This window comes from Dermacentor albipictus, chromosome 7 (assembly GCF_038994185.2).
Source record: "Dermacentor albipictus isolate Rhodes 1998 colony chromosome 7, USDA_Dalb.pri_finalv2, whole genome shotgun sequence".
Taxonomy (NCBI): domain Eukaryota; kingdom Metazoa; phylum Arthropoda; class Arachnida; order Ixodida; family Ixodidae; genus Dermacentor; species Dermacentor albipictus.
Window position 1 is genome coordinate 45,389,759 of NC_091827.1, and position 20,945 is coordinate 45,410,703.

Below are 20,945 nucleotides of genomic sequence, written 5' to 3' on the forward strand. Positions count from 1 at the left end.
TGGAGCACGACGATTTCAACAACTAAACAAACAAACAAAAAAAAAACATCCGGCCCGGAGCATTTCGCTTACAGAGGAGCCTGTTTGACGCAGCACTGACATACATTCATGTCTACCGTACCAGTAAACATATCGAAGCCTCTCGCTCCATAATTAACCCAATACAGAGCAGAGATGAACGCAAAGCATAGCATACATCTCACCAAAATCCATCTTTAATTCGTTTTTTTTACAAGAAATGCAGCGCTGTGACATCTCGGCAAGTGTGCATATGAACAACTTTTTACGAGCAATGACATGAGAGTAAGGTTTTCCACCTACACATTGTTCTATTCAAACGCCTGCGAGACGAACGAATGTTAATTCTAAACAACCATTGTCTCTGTTTGAGCAAAACCTACTGCAGTTGTATAAAAGAGTAAAAAAAGAAAAGAAAACGCAATGACAGTTGGCAGAAGACCCTCCTTGTTTAGATCCTCCCATGTTTTCAAAAAAGTGGTGGGTATTGATTGAATTACTGGCTTTAAATGAATCACCAAATTTGCGGACTGGTTTCCATTTAACAAAAAACAAACAAACAAACGAGGTAACGCAATTTTGTGAACTGCCGCGAATTACTACGCATTGAGAGAGAGAGAGAGTAATAGAATACAGGAAAGGCAGGTAGGTTAACCAGACGCTCGTCCGGTTTGCTACCCTGCAGTGTAGGAAGAGGGACAACGCGATGAGCGAATCGAAACAGTACATACGTTGTTCCGAAACGATACTGCCATTTTTCCAACTACTGCTATGCACGCATTTGCTATAGAGAGAAAACCGCGTTTTATCTGAATAGCCCTTTTCGCAGAACTCGAGTAGATGCAGCGCGAAACCTTCACGTCGGTTTCTGCGGCGCAGTTGCAGACCCTTAAATTTGGCACTTGATTTCTGTTTTCCTTTTTACTTGGATAATAATTCAATGACTCAAACTCTGCTGTCACCAGTTAAACGTTTTCCTTTTAATTGAAAACGCATTTCATCCAAACAGGCACATTGGTTGCCCAAGAAGATATCTCCCGCTCCTAATGTATACGTTTGAGTGGAGAAATCACTCCCAATCTGACGAATATTTTCTTCGACAGTACGGGTCACCTATGTCGCTGTCGCACAAGAGACTCCTTTTTCGGTTATACGGGTCGGGCAAGTCGTTCAGAAGGCGCGGAATAGTCTTCCGGCATACCCATTCTGGCAGCTCAGTGCACCCTTCGTGGGTCAGGTTGCACAAGATGGCGAACGCGTCGTCCTTTTCCATCGCCCCTTGCGCGTCCTCGGAGGCGATCAACTCCACGAATTCCGACGACGACAACGTCAAGAACCTCAGCTTCGGCAGGAAGGAGGCAACGGTCGTCTTGAGGTCCGTGGCGCCATCCTTGCAGAATGATCGCGCCCACCTTAGTGCCGCACGAATGACTAAATTCTCTCGAACGTCTGTCACCTGCGGTCGGGGAGTCGCAGTTTGTTAGACGTACACAATGTCGTGCGCAAATACACTGTTGTAATTTATGTTGCGCAATGTGTTGCCTAAGGCAGTGCAAATACAGGGGGCTGGTAGCCTGTCCCTCAAAGTTAGCCTTAAACTTAAGCCGAAAGTAAAACAGGCCAGTTTTATCTGAAATAAGAAAATGTACCTGCAATCATATAGCGATGTTACTACAGACAATTTGCGTAAGAATTCAGTGACTCAAAAATATGCAACTGTGCTGCTACGAGTTGCACAATTTATCGCCTTTTAATGCAACACATTTCATTTAAACAGGCACAGTTAGTGGTTGCCCTACAAGATATCGGCTTCGCTTAACGTACATTTGAGTGGAGAAATCAGTTCAGCAGTGGCCCAAAGCTTTTTCATTAGTCATTGTCATACGAGACACACCTGTCGCTGTCATTCAAGTCATACAGGTCATCTGCTACTATCCGACGGACAATGACATGAAAGTAACGTTTGCCTAAACTTGGTAAATACTTCTTTGGTAAATAATTTCGGGAGCTCATGGTAGCGTTAAAAAAAACTAAATTCTGGGGTTTAACTTTCAGAAACCACGATTTGCTTATGAAACACGCCGCAGTAGCACGCCGTAAACAGATCGGTTGTTGGACGCATGGGCTTCAAAACGAGCGCTGAATTTGGCGATGGAAAATCGGAGCACGTGCTGCTGTAAACTGTACCCACCGCTCGCCAGGCTGTGTTACGGCGCTGCAGTTGGCGTGCGAAATTTCAGCGCTGGTATCCCATGAACGAGGAGCGCGTTTCATAACACGTTTCAAACAACGCTGCGAGTTACCGGCCGGAGACGTGCTCATTAAAGGGACACTTAAGTGAAAAATGATTTCTTCGGCAACAGTGAATTACCGTTCTACAACACCAAAAGCACCACTGCTACAACTATACGACGTTTGGTAAGCCAGAAAAAGCGCAAGAACGAAATACGGGTGGCGACGCCTATTCAAGTTCCCGCACCTGGGGGCTGTGGCGTCTTGGATTTTGATGGCATCTTCTAGGGCCTACTAATTGTATATAGCGGTACAGATTGACTACATTGTGGTCTAAAGAAACTAAATATTCAACATGGCAAGTTTCGCGAACCTTTATTCATCCAACGCGGCCCAAACGCGAAAACATACTTTGGAATCCCTGACGTCACGTTGACGTACCGGCGCTGGGGTTTCAGCGCGAAATTCAAGTACTGATACTTGGGCCTTCATTTTCTCGTCTAATAATCAAACAATATTTTTTAATGACTGCCTGCAGGGTTCTCAAACAATGCTGCATTAGTCTAAACTGATTTATTGTTTCGCTTTAGTGTCCCTTTAAACTAGTGCCATACTTCTCACTTTTCCACCCTTCGCTTGCTAACCGCCGTTCTCCCTACGCCGAGCCTCCAGCTGCGCGCCTCCTTATTCCCATTGGGCTAGCACCGTCACGTGACACTTCCCGCTTACGATTTCTCTTGGCGTCCTCGACAAATCGCACTGGTGCGCCCCTGGGCACCCTCGTGCGCCGTTTCATCCAATCGTCATCGCAACAGGGCGGCCCCGTGCACACCGGCGCGATGTGCCGAATTCGCCATTTGTTAATTTTTTCGCTCGCAAGAATGCTCCGAGGGGAATGCAGCCCATGCTACAGTAAAGTTTCATGCAAAGCAACGTTGGCATGAAACTCTCGTCATGCGATTAGCCGTTACCTTGTCCAGAACAAGAAGCACCGTCTCGGGACGGCTATTGAGGAATGCGGTGGAATGCAGCACGGTCCCGACTTTCCTAACGAGCATCGCTTCTGTCACTTCGTCAAGCGATCCATAGCCGCTCACGAAAGCACAGTCGAGCAAGAGACAAGCTTCTTTGGCGTCGACGTGCTCGCGAATGTAGGCCAGGCACACAGTTGCCAGCTCTTCGAAGAGATATTTGCCCGCCGCTGCCTTTGTGTGCAAGGCTTCAAAACAATTTTCGATCCTGGCCTGTCCCGCGTACACGTACCTGCATAACAAAGGCGAGGTGGCAAAATATTTGTCAGAGACGCACCTATCACCAAATATACAAGGGCAGATACGTGGGTAAGTCCCGGAGAGAGGGAGAAACGAGCTTTAATGAGTATGCTGGAGATGTCAGTTTGACAAGCAAATAAAAAAAAAGCCGCGTCGTATATATGCATCTAAAATTTAAAACACAACACAGGCTAATAATATAACACCTGCAAAGAGATAGCAGGCGACATACAGTGGAGATAAAATAATCATGAGAACGATTGCCCAACGTGCGGCACCCTATTTCCTATGCAGCGCAATGACTAGGAGGAGACTAATGCGTAAGCAGTACTGTCGCCGCATTCAGAGCTGATTGTACTTCGGAGAATAAAATTTATCTGAAATAGCATAATAAGTACGAAAATTAAGTATATCTCGCCGATATGTAAGAACAGATGTAACCGCAGCGTATCGCATATGCTACGTCGAGTTTGACATATCAAAATTCTGATTCACGCACGAGAACCTTAACGCATAGCCTACAGCACGGTTTCTAGTACGATGGAGTGAGCTTTAGACACTGGATGGTTCAGAAACAGTGTTGCCATTTTAGCGATTTTGTCGCCAGATTTAACGAATCTTTAGTCTGTTTAACGACACATTGGTCTCTCTAGAGACCAGCGTTATCGTTAGCAATGTATCATAACCACTGTCGACATTATAGCGACCTAAAAGATAAAAAAAATGTGCTTTAAGAATGACTTTCTACGGCATGCTTTATGATTCGAAATCTAGGAAAACTCAGTGACCATGATGAAGGAGGGTCTCCGCTCACCAAGGGTACACGCTGTGGGTAATTGCGCCGAGACAAACATGCTTCAAACTGTGCTCACAAAATGCACCTTTCTCTCTCTCTCTCTTTAGGAAGTTCTCAGAAAGAGTCTCCATACTGCTGTTTAAGTTCGATTGGCGAACGTTTGCGAGCATAGCAATAAATTAGTTTTCGAGACTTGCCATAAATTAAATATTCATTGTGAGGTTTCTAACTGAACAGGACATATGAACTATAGAAAGGCTTGCTACAGTTGGGTTCGTCCACGCACATCAACGCACCGCCTCCCTTCCTCACGGCCTTAGGACAAATATTGCACGGAGCATTCCCATCTATCAAAGGGAGGCAATTTAGCATTTTACCTGTATAAAGGTCAGGTTACTTTCAACACAATGTTAACAACAGCCGGGTCATTTATTCTTTCACGAGCGCTTAAAGCTAGAAAAGTTGCAGGCACAAAGTGGACCAAGCGTCTTTGTGATTGGAAAATCAGGCTACCTGTGATTTTTCCGAAGCGTGCTAAATTTTTCATCTTGAAATCTGAACGTAAACGCAGTACTTGCGCTGCCATCATGCATTGTTTTTAAATGCATTTTTAATGTGTCTTTCATACACGGCTAATAAATTAAGTTTATTCCTCACTTGCATGGACACTGGACGAACGGGAAACGTTTTCCGAGATGTTATCCTATAATGTAGTGTTCTAAGAAAACATACATTACATCAAAATCACTACTGTTTTATTGATAACTTTAGCGACATTGGAGCGAAATTTTGCGAAAATTGAGCGACTTCATTGCTTCAGTTTAGCGACACGTTCGAAAAAAGTGGGCGACGCTGTTTAGCAAACCGATCAACAACAAATAAATGTGCTAATATGCTTTTAACTAAAATAAGATTTGGCTTTTCTGTACAAGTGCACTCTCCGCTGCCAGATATATAGATATAGAGGTTTTATCATTTTATTTAGGGCGAAACGCTGTTATGGCATTGCAGGATTTGGTCAAACTTTCTTTGATGTGCGCGAAAATATTTACATTGTTTATACATATTGCAGGGCCTCTTCGTGCCCGAGCAGGAGTGCATAAAAAACAAAACAAAAACAACAACACAGAGCATCTCATGGAACAAACACTGGGTTACATTTAAATGATATCAAACAAAGTAGACAAACACAGTGCATTTGTAAGATGGTATTAAATATAAAACAGCATCTTGAAGCACCAAATGCCTATAAAATATGGTCAACCAAGTCATACATAGTGGCTTAAGCAGGTAGATAACTTAAGCGACTGAGTCGGCGTAAGAGGATAGATAGATAGACATATATATATATATATATATATATATATATATATATATATATATATATATATATATATATATATATATATATATATATATATAGATAGATAGATAGATAGAAAGGCTCAAAATGGCGCTGAAGTAGGCAGAGATTACTATTCACTTTAGAAGTTTTTGAGGACTGACATTGACCTTGATAGACCGCTAATTTTACCCGTATATAAGCGCGGTGCATGATGGGCAGAATAAACAGAACGCCTACCGGAATGGTGTCCACCAGACGATATGATGTCCAATCATAGATTTTCTTAACGAAATGCCTTGTTTAGTTGGCCGAGGAAACAGGGGAAACGTGGCACAAACCTCGTATAACGCATGAAAATGCCAAAAAAACGGTTCCGTTATTTGCACTTATTCACTCCTGATTAGACCAAAAATCGCAAACGTTTCGCTACGCATTACACGTAACATACTCCTCTACCCTCATTTCCACAAAATATAAACTGGTCACGCAATGCTTTCGAGCAGTGGCTGAAGAAATTTTTAACAAATGCCGTGTTTCACTTGCATGTATTTAGCTTCACATTTGTCCCAGCATACCCTATACTTCAGTTGAATTTCATACAATTGGCTATAAGTGGCATTTGTATAACTACGCAATCCCAACAGACGAAACTTTGGGACACTCGCATGAAACACCCGGAAGTGCCCAGAACACTCTCATGCGTAATTTATTACAACAGCCTCAATTAAACCACACACTTTGAGCTCTGCCTGCACATCACCCATAACCTTCCCCTTCTTTTCACGAAATATTATTACGATATCATCGAGCGATGCTCAAGAGACGAGCCGCCGCGAGAACGACGAAGAAGTTGGTCGGTGCCCTTGGCACGAGTGAGTGTCAGCCTGGCTGCCTGGCTCCAGTGTAAATAGCGTGTAAATAGCATCTTTCGTCTGTGTCTTTCCACACGTAACAATATAAACGATGTTTCTTGTTTTGTTGACCTGTTACATCATGAAAACAAATGTCAGACGTCATATAACGCGTGAAAATAGGGAACAAAACGACAGTTGAGTATTTTTTTTGCAAATCTCATTATTAAGCTGATGACTTGAAAGTTTTCCCAGACATTACATTTACTATTCGCACCAGCTCCACCAGATGTGAATACGGTGTCATGTAGACTTCCTTTAAGCGCGTACATGGGAAACAATGCGAAAAACAGCCGTATTACACATGGAACACTCGAATGAGTAATTTTATATAAAGGCTGTAATGAACCTACACAAATTGAACATGCATCGCAAGTCACGCACAGCATGCATGCTACCTAGTTCCACGAAATATGAACAACGTGTCCTGCATGGTTCACCGTGGACACCGGAAAAAACGTATTACAGGCTTCGTATAACGCGTGGACACCGGAAGAAACCTACTACAGGCCTCGTATAACGCATGGAACTTTGGGGAATGCCAGTATTAGTTCCAAAGCGCGAAATAACCCTACACGTTTCAATGCTTCGGTGCACGTCACCAATGGACTCGCCGCCATTTTGTGCAAATGTGAAACGCCTGCAGTCTTTGGTGCTTACAGGGCTGTGAAGAAACTGCATAACGCCTGTTAACAAGCCGAGAACAAAAGTTCAGCGATTTTCATTTATCTCCTAAATAACGCACACACTTTAAAACTTACCCGCACATAACCTTTAACATTTTCCTCACTTCCTGAATAAATCTCTTGAGTGATGAAATTTTTAATAGAATACCGTCCAAACAGACATGACGTTTTTGAATGCTTCTAGCCGCACTGACAGCTTCGGTGCAAAAGGACTTAATGCACTATTTTCCAACAATCACAACTGAGATAGCCGGTACGTTGAAGCGCTTGGTAAAGGCCTCGCCTATTCCTTGCGAACAATGCACGCAGATCTTAGCTGAGTCGGGTCCACGCGACATTCGAAAATACCTATAGTAGGGTCATGCCTATGACGACGGCGATTCAACACGGTTGCAAAATATACTCACTTCAGAAGGCCGTAGAATCCATCAGGGTGGAGGTCCGTGATGACCACGGTGTCCTTTTCGGCAAGCTGACCGTAGAACATGGCTTCGAAAACGTCGCTACTCAAGGCCAGCAATTGCTTGTGAGCCTTGAAGGTCTTCGAGATGTACAATTTTTCCGGCTTCACGACGAACTCCACGTCGGCGTGCTCGCCGCTTTCCAGGAATTTCTCCAAGTTCAACTGCAAAGTGACATCGGCTCTCTCTGGAGCGTCTCCACAAAACTCGTCGGAATTGGCCGCCACGCAAGTTTATTTGCACTGTGAAGTTTCTCTCTGCATAAACAAGAAACTCCGCGAGGCGTGTAAGCTATGCGTGTTGTGGTTTACTGAAAACCGGGGCACCGCAGACGTGCAAGGCTAGCGACAGCGCTGGTAGCGACATCTGGTGTCAGTTTCAAGGTGGGGACACCACATAAACGCATGCAGCCGTGTGTTGTGCAAACACTGCGGTCTCAGGGACTTGGAACGCCACAATGCTTTCTTTTCCTTTGCGACAGAGACTAGCGTTACGCGCATAGGAGGTCTGTAAATGAAGAAAGCAAACACTCACAGGCATTGTCGTCCCCGTCGCTGCGGCTGTCACTCGGTATAACGGAGAGGATGGGTCCAGTCGATCTGCGATAACCAATCGCCACCGTAAAACGGGAGCCCTACCTTAATATTCAGCCGGTCACAATTCACACAGTTTTGATATGGCGTTCCACCCTTTCACAAGGGAACGGATGGAGGACAGCTACAAAACCCGTTACATGCGTAACCTGGAGACGACCTTATCTGCGGTACAGCGATTCCGGATTGCCAGCGAACGACGCATAGAACTGAGCCTGACATTAAGATCCTCGTCTGTAGGCATTTTGTACTGACGATGAACTAGAACTGAAGCAGTGCCTGTGAAGACCTATAAGATTAAGGAACTAGGAGAGACTACCCTTTCTAGACCGAACGATATGCGTTTCCTCTGTTGAAAGTCCTTAGACAAGCATCATCAAAGCGCAATACATAGAGGGTGCATTACGATGTGAAAAACTGGTCACTCAATGACACTCCCCTTAATAAGTGCTTTAGGTTTATTATTAATCGACGGATAAATACTTCTGAACAAAGACAAAGAAGTCTGCCCAAGTGATGCCACAGCCACTGACATTTCAGAAGGCCTACTGATTTTTGTCTGTTCTTTTGTAATTCAGTGATAAAGCTTCAGAATCTGTCATTCCTTTTTCTACCACTTCGCCTACCTTTTACCAAATTTACAACTTTTTTCAACAGATGACTGCCAAAGAGCGATCAACTTGTTCTGCAAACAAGCAAGATGTGCCTTAATATTCACGTTTGAGATTAACGATAGTAAAAAAAATTCAGGTACTTGGTGCCATCTGCGTTCCTTCTAAAACAATTCTGAAGATTCGAACGTAGTGTACTATAACAGTGAAGCTGTTAGAGGTTTACTGCGGGCCGTGTGTGTTTTCAAAACATTTAGCCTGCAAAAGTACTTTGGAGGTCAGTGCATGTATTACTGCTTCTCGTATAGTACAGCGTATAACTAACAAGTACCAATACATCCGCGCCGGCAAAACGTTCGCGTGCCAAGGGTGTATAAGATCGGCTGTCCGCTATTTTTTATGCGAACACCTCCTGGCACGCTTCGGCCTCCACGGCGCCAACCCACGGGCCGCCCTGCTTCCAGTTTGATCCCCCCGCTACCACTTGGGTGCCCTGGAGATCATGCGCCGCATGCTTTAATATAACCTCAGGTGCTCCCCTGAGGCCTCCGTTTACCGGTTACATGCTTGTAAAACATCCAATCTATCATCGCGGCGAAAAGAGCGGCCCGCGCCTTATACAACACCGGTCAGAAGTTTGCCGTTTTTCCGACCTACACAGCGATTCGGTAAAAAGGGTGTCCCATGTCTTAACAGAGCAGAAATTCAGATTTGTCATGGCATCCGTGTCCCGTCAACTTTTGTGGCCGGCTATACCTCGCGTTACGTGTTACACACGCAGACACACATTGTGCCCAGTGTGTCGTCTGTCGTGTGCTAGCCTTCGCAGCGCAACCATACACAATGCAGTCATGTCATATACCAACTGGACCCGCCATAGCATTTTTGAAAGAAGGTACGCTATAACGAACTGAGTTCATCCCGTCTTCTTCTACCTCGGAGTCTCGTCCCTCGGGTAGTTTGGGTTCACGAAATAATGTCTTACCAACCAGCCTCCCAACACACTCTCCTAGAAATGCTGCGCCGAGACAGAGATGTAGCTAAAATAAGCAGGGCGGCAGAAGTGATGAGGAGGCCACAAACTTAGTACTTGCGCCCACCTCGTACGGGGAGTCACGGTGCCAACCACAAGGTCGCACCCGGGCCCAGCCAAAGCGATGCACGAAAGTCCCCGTGAGAAAACGATACTTCGCGCTGCACAGCTAACGGAGCTCTCCGGAACCCAGATCAAACAAAGGTCGAGAACGCATACAAAAAATAAACAGCTGTGGGGTAAATAGGCCGATGAGCATGACTGATGAGAATGGCAGAAACTTATACTTACGTGCCCCTTGTACGCGCACTCACGGTGCCAGCGATACGGCGACGCCGAGACGATGCACGAATGCCCACGTGCGAAAACGACACCATGCGCTGCGAAGCCGACCGAGCTCACCGATGCACGGCTCTCTGCTAGCCGCGCACGCAAGCACGCACACACACCAACAGGCGGGCGCACGTACCAATAGACCGTTTTATGGGCGAGGAGGAACGTAGCCTCAAACCAGCGCTCTGCGCCGCTCTCCTCCTCGCGCTGGTATGTGCGATTCCGTTTACTCCCAGCGGTAGCTTGGAAAGGTAGCGGTTTAGTTGCCACCATTGCCATTGCCATTGTTTAATTGTCAGTTAGAATCGCACTGCAGTGTTCCAATTAAACGCGTTGTGCCTGGGATTTCAGTGATGTCCGATGTCTCAAGGTCGACGGCCTACCACTCTGCTGTATTCAGCTGCAAAAATAACTTTCGGAAGCAAGGCTGAAGTGCATCGTCAGCCGCGGCGACTTCGAGGATACCGCCGCTGCGATAGAGAAGCGTCCGCTTTGTATTGCCAGCATAAACGGAAAGGACTTGATGCCATCGCGTGTATGTTTGGACGGTTTTGTTCCCAGTGAGCGATCGGCGACGAACTCGGAACTGGGCACCCGTCATCAAACTGGGATGTGAAAGAAAGGCGCGTATTCGAGTCGGTCAACTATTGCGAATGGATGAACTATTTATTCGTGCACGCACATTAAACTTATTCGGTTCAAACGTGTTCTAAGATTATCATGCGTGGCGACCAATGTTCTGGCGGAAGTTGACCGAGGACGTATTATGAAAACAGCACATGCCGACTAAGAAATGAAGGTGCGTTCTTTTCCATTCCGTAACCAAAGCCATGGCCACCGTGTGCCGGCAGACCCTGTAGTTCACATGGGCCCTCCCGTTATTTCGAATCTCGCCGGCAAGCTGTCGACGCCGCTCATTGCGCGCTGTATTATTCCAGAAAATAAAGTTGCTGTTGCAAAGAGTAGTTGTTCATTTTTCAGCTCTCTCGACTAGGTATTCCCTTTCACGCGCAGGCACCATTGTAGACCTAAGAGTGCGCATAATCTTTCAACGCGTCGCGTGCGTCTGGTTGACCGTGGCATATTCGCAGCTACTATGATCAACTCATTTTATCCATGCTAACAGCCCTTTCAATCGAGTTATTTTACAGATCTTTGTCAAGCTTCACGTCCGGGCGCCAGATACACAACGTTTAGAAAATGCTAACGCGAAAATTTTAGGACCACGAAAGCTAGCAAAACGTGCTTCCTCGGAGCTTCGCAGTTATCTGGATTGGTATGTACGCTGGGGCGGCCCATCGCATGACACATGGCGACACCTCTGATTGTTGTCGCTTGAGTGATACCCTAATAGAGTTCAAGGCTGGACATACAATAATAACACGTTACATGTATACGTTACGTATGGACTTGACTCGCCTCCTATTTCGATCGTGGGGGCAGCTGCCAGAGCGCCCCTAGGCCCGTCGCCGTCCGACATTCCGGATACGTTGAAGCTAAAACCTTAGTGAAGACACGCTAAGAAGTTGCCCAATCCAAACAACTTATTGTCACCTTTCGGGAAATCGCAAAAACTCCCCACTCGTCGTCAACAGCACGTTCGCCGTGCACCCTCCAGCGCGATACCACATTCCAGCATGGCGCCGGACGATAGACGGCGCTGTACTCCGCATCACGTGTAAAGGCGCCATTTCGTTTTCGATGCGATTGGTTTCGTTTCGACTGGTTAAATACAAGAGGGATTGGACACGAAACCCCGAAAACACGTAGCTGTTATCGCAGATATACTTCAACAATTCAGAAAACAAGAATCGCAAGAACATTGACTTGATGAACAAAATCGCACTATGTCACAGCTACGGCCACGCTTGTCATCTGCCTCCCACTGTTGCGCTCACCTATCACCATTTTTCAGCATGCTTCCAGTGAACGACTACAACTTCACTGCGGATAAAGTAATTCTGATTAATAAATGCTCCACGGCGTTTTCACCGTCAGCACTTCACGATTAGGCACTCTGACCGGTAAGCTTTCCATTGCACTGAAAAAAAAAATGCGTACCATCAAAATTGGTTGTCAGTCCCTTTAAGCAATGTGACGTGACGAGTATTAAACGCGAAGCTTTTCTGTGGGAACATCGCCGGGGTTCGTGACCATGGCTGTGGCCCTAAAGGCCAACCAATCAGAGCGCAGCGCACGGGCCGTTGGGTTCCTTGCACCACCAGCAGATGGCGCTCGCCTCGGCGCATCCGCAGCTGCGTAGTAATGAGGAAGCAAACGCCTGTAGCGGATGGAATGGATTCGAATTGCGTTGTACGCAGGTGTGCGCGTGCTGCCTCTGAAACCATGATGCATTCAAGGGGTCCGTCGTACTCGCTCGTTGTTAGCAGCTCCGCTTAACAGAAGGCTCGGTATAATTTGCGTGCGCCGGGCTTGTGTTCGTGTCTGTGTATTCGTGCGCGCGTGCGTGTACTCCTGTTTAGACTCTTTATGCATTCACACAAAGCTTCGTTGTTTATAGATACCAGCTCGTTGGATTTGCAGCATTTTTTAAAGAAACTCCGAAGGGCTACTATAGAGAAGCGGTAAATGCGTTTGACGTCGTATCCGCCCAGAACAATCATCACTGGTTCGATGACGTGGGCATGACGTCATGCACATTGATGCGTGAGGGCTGTTGATAACAAGTGTTAAAATGTGGCGACGAGGCGTCGCTTATTGCTTTACTTTGTGATACAATGCAATACCGGCTTCACAAAGGCACACACGAGCTGCTTTAGGATGAGGGTTCACGAGACTTCCTGAGGGGGATCAACCTCAAGGACGTGGCGCTCGTCTCATGAGGCCGATGACGAGGCATTACAGGAAGCCTTATAGTCGCCTTAAGCGGCGTTTGGTTTTTTCCAACTTATAATTACGCTCGTAGCAATTATAAATAACGCTCCTTCCAAAAAAAACATACATTATTCAATGTTTTTCACGCAAAAGACATGCAACTCGTTAAAAATAAAAGTGCGCGCTCGCTAAACATAGCAGTGCCAACAGCGACGCTAGCCACTCTGGACTCACCTGCGTGTTTCTTTGCGGCTTGATTGGCGAGTGGGCGCTGCGTCTTATGAGCCGAACTGGTGCAAGCTACAACTCAACACACAACACCTCGTGCACGGTGACCTGGGGAGCTTTCTTTTAATTTTGCGTTCGGTGCCGGTGCCGGTGCCGGTCACGAGTGACCACACCGACCACTGCAAGAGTAGCGCGACAAAAGGCTACGCTTTCACGAACCCGACGCGAGCGCGTTTACAGCGACTCGCTTTTGACGAGTCCGGACCACGACGGCACACAGCGACGAGTCGAGACTCAAACGCGTTCGACCTGGGCTTCCGTTTCCCGCTGCCATATGCACGGGTCTTATCACTACGATGAGGTTGCACTGCTGCACACTGCCTTGTCTTGGCGCTGTCCTCATGTCATTCCCGCTGCCGGCGCCTAAATGGCGACGTCGCAGTGGTCCCTCGCAAGTCTCGGCGCTGATGCTCCCGACGCGCTCGGGTTTACATGAATGAATGAATGAATGAATGAATGAATGAATGAATGAATGAATTTATTTCCATAAATATACAAGTTTATGGAGAACATAAGGAAATAAGTTGCAAAAGAGCAACTTGACTAGTCCTCAAACCTTCTCGTGACAGCAGCAGCAGAAAACAAACATGCATGCTGCATGCATGTTTGCAAACGGTTTAAGGCTGGGTCAACCTACCCCATGCAGTCGGGCTGACAGAGCCCGGCGCGACGCTTGTTCAGCCCAACCGGCTAGCGCTTACATGAAGACAGGCGTATTCCAGCCCGACAAGCCGATTCGACGTGCTTCGGTCGGGTTCATGTAAACACCTTCAACAACGAGGTAAACATGGCGCCCGCGTCCCAGCATCTCTCGCTTTCGTTCTACATGAAAGCTGCAGTCATGACGGGAGTAAACTCTCAGCCCCTTATTGCAAGAAACTAACATATTTTGTAAAATTACAGAAAAATAATTAACACGTAATCTTGCTGGAATAAAAAAAAAAACAAGCTAAACGAAAATAAAGGTATATGTTACGAAAAATCGCCTATTTTTCTGTATATTTCACAACACTTTTTCAAAAGTGCGCAGAAGACATTTCGCGAAACAGCAGCTGTAAAATTATGCTACGACCTACCGCGCTATATGTACAGCATTTCATGTATTAGACAGAGGTGCTCTGTCAAGCAAATCGCTTAACTAAGGCTCTAGGATGCCGGAAAGTTCACCACGGGTGATCGCATTTTTTTTATTGATATGATATAAGGAGATGTTGGCGCACAATTTAAGGCGCCGGCTACTCCTCATCTCTTGAGTGGTTCCATCATACATCGTACAGGGTTCAAGGTTACATATCAAATAGTCTTTTCACACAAGCACCAGGACTTATCACGCAACGTTTCCACGGGAAGACTATGTATGACGTAAGGAATACATGGTACACACAATATACAATGTAAATGTCTCCACACTTATTTAGATGAAAGTCTGAAAAGTACAAAAGATATTGTCGCCTAATAACACATTGTCTAGTCAGCGGGTGGTACATACATCGTGTAAATGCATTATCACATAGTCTCAACAGAACAATCAACATAACATAATTCACAAACAGATGGTTATACACAGTGACAATGAAATGAAGGGAACAATGAAAGCGCTAATAACGTCCAGCAATGCCGCTGTCTTCAAGAAAAGTCTTTAGTGCTTTTAAAGCACTCTTCTGCAAGGCCGTTGTTGGCCAAGGGCCCAAAAGTTTCCTTAAACTGAAAGGTCTGCGATCTAATTTAATTAGCGCTGATTTAAGTCGGCTTCTTGGTGTGTCGTGATGTGGGCAATCTAGAAGGAGGTGATATATATCTTTGTCTATAAATCCACAATCACATTCGGGGTTTCCGCACGACCAATTCTGTGTAAGAAATGCTTTGTGTAAGCAGTGCCTAGCCTTAATCGATGAATAAGGGTTTCCATAGTTCTATCTGATGACAATGAAAATTTGAATTCAATAAATGGATCAATATGGTATAAGTCCGAGCTCTTAGAATTCTGGTCAAACCAAGTGTTTCTAGACAATTTGAGAGACGTTGTCCTTATAATGCAGCGTAACTCATCCTTTGATATTGGGAGCGGAGCCGTATCATCTTTTAGGTGCGCTTGTCGTGCTGCTGCATCGGCTGCTGTGTTGCCAGGAATGTCGTAATGCCCTGGTAGCCACTGGAATGATATTGCATGTTTCGCTTCGCTTGCCTTTGTGAGGTTTTTAAGTGTTTCATATATTATACTGTCACTAAATGTTTTTCCCTTTGTGTTGCAGAGTGATGTTAGAGCCGCCTGTGAATCGCTGAAAATTACCCATTTTTGCGCATCTCTTACTGACAATATAAATTTTATCGCACATAGGATTGCGAACAGTTCAGCCGTTGTGGACGAAGTCGCACGAGATAACTTAAATGATTCTTGTTTGTTGAGGTGTGGTATAATAAATGAAGTTGAAGAGGCTGCCGTACTGGAGCCGTCTGTATAGACGTGTGTGTATCCTGAATACCGCATATATATCTGGTGCAGCGCTAGTTGTTGAGCAGCTCGAATGAACATTTCTCTTTTGCTGAATATCCCATCTACTGACAATTCGATTTTAGGAACTGTAAGCAGCCAAGGAGGATATTCGATGTCTGAGTTCCAAAATTCATTTCTTGGCAATATGTGAAGATTTTTTTGAATTTCTATATGAACATAACTTCTATCTCGTTTCATTATGTCTAGAGCCAATGGGTGGTTTTTATGCTGGGTTTGAAGACGGAAATAATGCCGGCATGTTTCTGTTGTTCGCATAACTGGAAATGGTGATTGGCGAGCCTCAGCTATTACAAGAGAACTAGAAGTCGCTCGTGGAACTCCTAGACATAGGCGTAGTCCTCTAGCTAAAAGTCTTTGAAGTCGCTCTTCTGACGTGTGGGAAAGTCCGTGTAAGATGGGCGCGGAATACGCAACTTTTTGTCGTATTAATGCATTGTAAACAGTCATCATGGACGATACTGATCCGCCCCATGATGCGCCTGCAAGTCTGCGAAGTACAGTCACTACGGCATTGACCTCGTTTTCGAGTTTCTTTATATGGGGTGCCCAGGATAGCTGCCTATCAAGTATTATGCCTAGAAATCGATGCTGTTTGAAAATCATTAGAGGGTGTCCTTCCAGATTAAGAGTGAACTTTTTTAACTGCCTTCGAGTGAAGGGTAATACAGCTGTCTTTGCGTGTGATAGTACCATTCCTCTCTCTCTCAAAAATTTGTTGATTATATTTATGCCGTCTTGCAATGCCATTTGAAGTAGTTGAGTGTTAGACCCAGATGTCCAAATACACACATCATCTGCATACAGTGAAAATTTTAACTGTGATGGCAGCCTTCTTGTTAAATCAGCCATGACGCAGTTAAAAAGGAAGGGGCTGAGTACGCTTCCCTGTGGTACTCCCTGTTTGACAACATGTTCAGCACTCTTCCCTTCACCCGTCTGAACAAATATTTTGCGACTTGATAGAAATTCAGAAATCCATCGCAAGGACCTGCCAGACAGACCAAGTTCCAACATGCTTAACAAAACATGAACGTGACTAACAGTGTCAAATGCCCTCTTGATGTCTAGGAATACTGCTATAGTCATGTTCCCACGTGCACGCTCGTGCTCCACACAGGTTACTATATCTAATATTGCATCCATTCTGCATCTATGTTTTCTAAAACCTACTAAGTAGTTGGACAGCACATTCGTTTCATTACACCACAATTGAAGTCGCGCGTCAATCATTTTCTCCATTTATTTATTCGTCGTCGCATACATACCCGTGTGCTACACAGAAGCAGATGAAACGAGTGATGTGGACTACAGCTAAGTTTCACACGAGCTTTCACTGTGTGACGCCTACAAACTGCAGCAGGTCTTATTAGCTGAAATCATGTTGAGCGTTCTGCGCTGGTTCTGCTTTGCTTCAACCGCCAGTTCAACGTCCGTACGCGTATACCTGTGCTCATTTGATTTGTACCTGTGCTCATGTGAAATTGGAGTACCTTTCGCACTTTCCTGTATACTGTCCTTCTTAAACTTTCTTGAACATGCGCGATCGTCACGCTAAGAAGTTCGAAACTGAGCTTCCGGTGTCCGACCGACCTTTCCGTTACGCCAACGGCCATCGTGTTCAGGCTACTTTATCCTGCGCTTCACCTTCCCCTCAATGCGAGGAAAAACTGGGTTTCCAGTCTAGTGCCGCTAGAGTTCAAATTCACAACAGTGCAACAACGTGCAACTGAGTACACTAACAATGCGCTGCTGAGCACACTGTAAACCGAATCACAGCCTTCATGGTGTTTTCGTCTACAGCTAACACTATTACACCCTTATCTGCACACAGGCGTCAGTGACGAAACGATATGCACACTTAAGGATCCCTAAGGCTGTAAATTGGTATACAGTACAGCCTTGGCGACTGGCGAATTTTTTATTTCGAGAAGCTTGCTCCGCAGTTGGGTCCGACTGATGGCCTCTGTTCACGTATTTCTGATTCCACAACAGGCAACACTGTAGCTGAAGAAAACAACGCTGAGCGCGTCACAGATTTGTCATCGAGATGATGGTAGTGCCTGTTGGGAGAGCCCACTTCAGTTGCAGAAATTTAAATCACAACCGCAGGGATCGCCTGAAAAGTTTCTTGTTTATTCAACTATTTGCTATCGCAACAGAACAGTCCCTCAGGAGATGCCAGCAAATATTTAGTGCAGAGTAAGAATGCATAGAAAAAAAAAGCAAAGATCAGGCGCTGCCAAAGCAGCCCACACTAAGTGCGACAAGTTAAAATAGGCGACAGGTCTCGCATGACGTCATTTATTGAAGGCTTAAGCTGTGGAAATACAAGTACATGTAATCACACTAGCGGTGTCCCGCCTTGATATCGCTTGAGTTACAGTTGTAATATAAAGGAATAACTGCACTTACAGCATAGTGACAGATGCGACATACACAGTATAGTCATACATTCCAACCAAAACTTGAGTCCCACAATGCGAAAAGGTTGATCTTTTACAATACACGATCACAGTTCAGAGCACATGGCTAGATCGTATTCACAAGAACGTGTGGTTGTGTCGCGTAAGAGGATGGCTTATGATATCCCAGCTGCCTCTATGTCTCTGAATATTAACACCTAATATTCATTAAGCTTTAAATAGGGTCGGTAAGCTAATTTTAGCGAGTTGTTTCTTACTACCGAAACAGAATGCTTCTGTTTCATGGAAATTGATGAAGCGGCTCTAAAGAACAGACGTGGTGTCGACGCCGTTTAGCGTTTACGTACAGCGAGCGTCACACATCAAACAGCAATAAGTTAACAGTAATCCTCGAACATTCTTAGATGGAAACAACCACAAGATGTCAATGGTATACGCACTTGAGCAAGCAGGTTCGATTTGAACATTGTAATAGTGCAACATGCGGGTCTAGACAAGGCGGACGACTGTGAAAGGCGCAGTTTGACATTCTTTGTGTGCTCGGGCCCGTGGCTTCCATTTCTGAAAGGACTGTTTGAGGTTAGCAAAAATGAGGGATCTGAGGCTATTTTTGCTGGCTACGCTACAAAAGAATGGCGGCCATCAGATTTGGCGCGATAACTCCCAATATGAACGTTAATGAACTCTTAAACACTCATTACGTTTTCTAGTTTGTCTTTGGAAGGCATGTTGTTAGTGGTGAACTGAAATCGGACGCCATTCAAACCATAACGTTTCGTCATCGGAACTCTGTAATTGGCACGAGTTTTAATACTCGGATTCTGCAACATGTATGTTTAGTATATTCCCGCCCGCCAGATTGTCTCAGTAAGGGAAACACTTACTCGCAACCACATTGCATTTTGTGACAAATTTAGAGTGCCTACATAACAAAGCTTGTGCGATATGCACAGTTTCTACTGGAAACTAATAGCTACAGTCACGGCACTAATTCCAAATTCTGCGAACACAGCATGCCCCTTGCAGTTGTTACAAAATCTTGTTAATGTTTATGTTCGCTCTTACCATGCAAGTTCACGCATCCACCATTGCCATGAAATATTGTTAGCAAACGTCACCTTAATAACCTACTTACAATAACCTCACACAGTCAACGCAGAAAAACTATAATAGGCACCTTACGTTTTCAACAACAAAAAAATTTTTGACTTGAACTATTCAAGTACAGACAACCCTGCTTGACAGCTAGGATACGGAAGTACATTTGTAATTGTACAGCAGTGCAATATAAAAGGCAGTCGCTATATGAATATTCTGGCACAGAAGCACAGATGAAAGCAAAATACAGCACACATCTCGACGAACTCGACCTTTAAATTGGTTTTTGACAAGAAATGCAACGCTGTGGCGTCTCGCCAAGCGTGCATAGGAACAAATTTCTACGAAAAATGACATGAGAGTAAGGTTTGGCTACACGTCTTTCTCTTGAAATGCTTGCGAGACCCTAAATCTAAACAATCGCTGTCTATATTTGCGTAAAACCTGCTCAGTTCTATAAAAGAGTAAAAAAAACCGAGTGACAGTTGTGAGAAGACTTTTCTCTATAGACCCGCCTGTGTTATACAAGAAATTGCGGGAATATACCGAATAAATTTGCTTTAAATTAAGCATCAAATTTTCAGGGTTTTCTCTAACAAAACAAAACGAACAAACTTCTATATTTGGTACTTCAGTTTTACTTACACATTAATTCAGTGACTCAAAATTATAGAATTTCGCTGGCAACAATTTATATCGGTTGAATGCAACACATTTTAACAATTTATCTCGTTTCAATGCAACAAATTTTATGCACACAAGCACAGTGGTTGCTAGACAAGATATCTTTTGAATTAACGTAAGTTGGAGATGGAAAATCAGTTGGTTTGGAGTGCGCTAAACGCAGTTTCAAAAGCCATACAAGACAGATTTGTCACCGTAATACCAGACGAAACTGTCACTGTCACACATAAGATGGGGGCCTCCACTAGCTTAGGCTATTGGCCCAACAGTTTTCTGATGTACCATTTTCATTGAAATCAACCAAACATAGTACAACGTGGCGAACTCTCCCGACATACCCATTCTGGCAGATCAGCGCACCCTTTGTGGATCAGGTTGCACAAAATGGCGAACGCGTCTTCTTTTTCCATCACACCCTGAGCGTCCTCGGAGGTGATGAACTCCACGAAATCCGATGGTGACAGCGCCAAGAACCGCAGCTTAGGCAGGAAGGCAGCAATGGTCGTTTTGAAGTCCATGGCACCCGCCTTGCAATATGATCGCGCCCATCGTAGCACCGCTTGAATTACGAAAATCTCTTGTGCATTTCTCACCTGCGGCAACAGAGTCACAGTTTAATAGAGTTACACAAAATGTACGCAAATATTTCGTTGTAATTTATGTTGCGCAAGATACTGCCTTAGGATTGCAAGTATAGGTGGCTGCTAGACTGTCCCTCAAGTTAGTTTTAAGCTTCGGCGAAAAGTAGAACAGGCCAGTATAATTTGAATAAAAACGTGCCTGCAATCAGCAATATTGCTACAAAAATCTGC

General features: G+C 45.0%; 2 protein-coding genes across 3 annotated transcripts in view; both read right to left on the reverse strand.

Annotated features, from left to right (window-relative positions):
- On the reverse strand, positions 1-11,900 carry LOC139047390 (BTB/POZ domain-containing protein 6-B-like). 2 transcript variants are annotated; one of them, XM_070521218.1, is made up of 5 exons: positions 11,710-11,900; positions 8,255-8,319; positions 7,667-7,884; positions 3,222-3,513; positions 1-1,474 (listed from the first exon to the last, which is right to left on the reverse strand). In XM_070521218.1, the coding sequence occupies exons 1-5, from the start codon at positions 11,768-11,770 to the stop codon at positions 1,088-1,090; spliced, it is 1,023 nt and encodes a 340-aa protein (XP_070377319.1). In that variant the 5' UTR covers positions 11,771-11,900; the 3' UTR covers positions 1-1,087. The 2 variants fall into 2 exon arrangements, with proteins under 2 accessions (XP_070377319.1, XP_070377320.1); XM_070521219.1 differs by lacking the exon at positions 11,710-11,900 and adding an exon at positions 10,249-10,408.
- A 6,313-nt stretch (positions 11,901-18,213) lies between these two features.
- Positions 18,214-20,945, reverse strand: part of LOC139047956 (BTB/POZ domain-containing protein 6-B-like) — a 56,888-nt gene continuing 54,156 nt past the window's right edge. Inside the window, exon 5 of the mRNA XM_070522160.1 lies at positions 18,214-20,726. Within this exon, the coding sequence (XP_070378261.1) occupies positions 20,430-20,726 (297 nt within the window). The 3' untranslated portion in view covers positions 18,214-20,429. The remainder of the gene's footprint in view (positions 20,727-20,945) is intronic.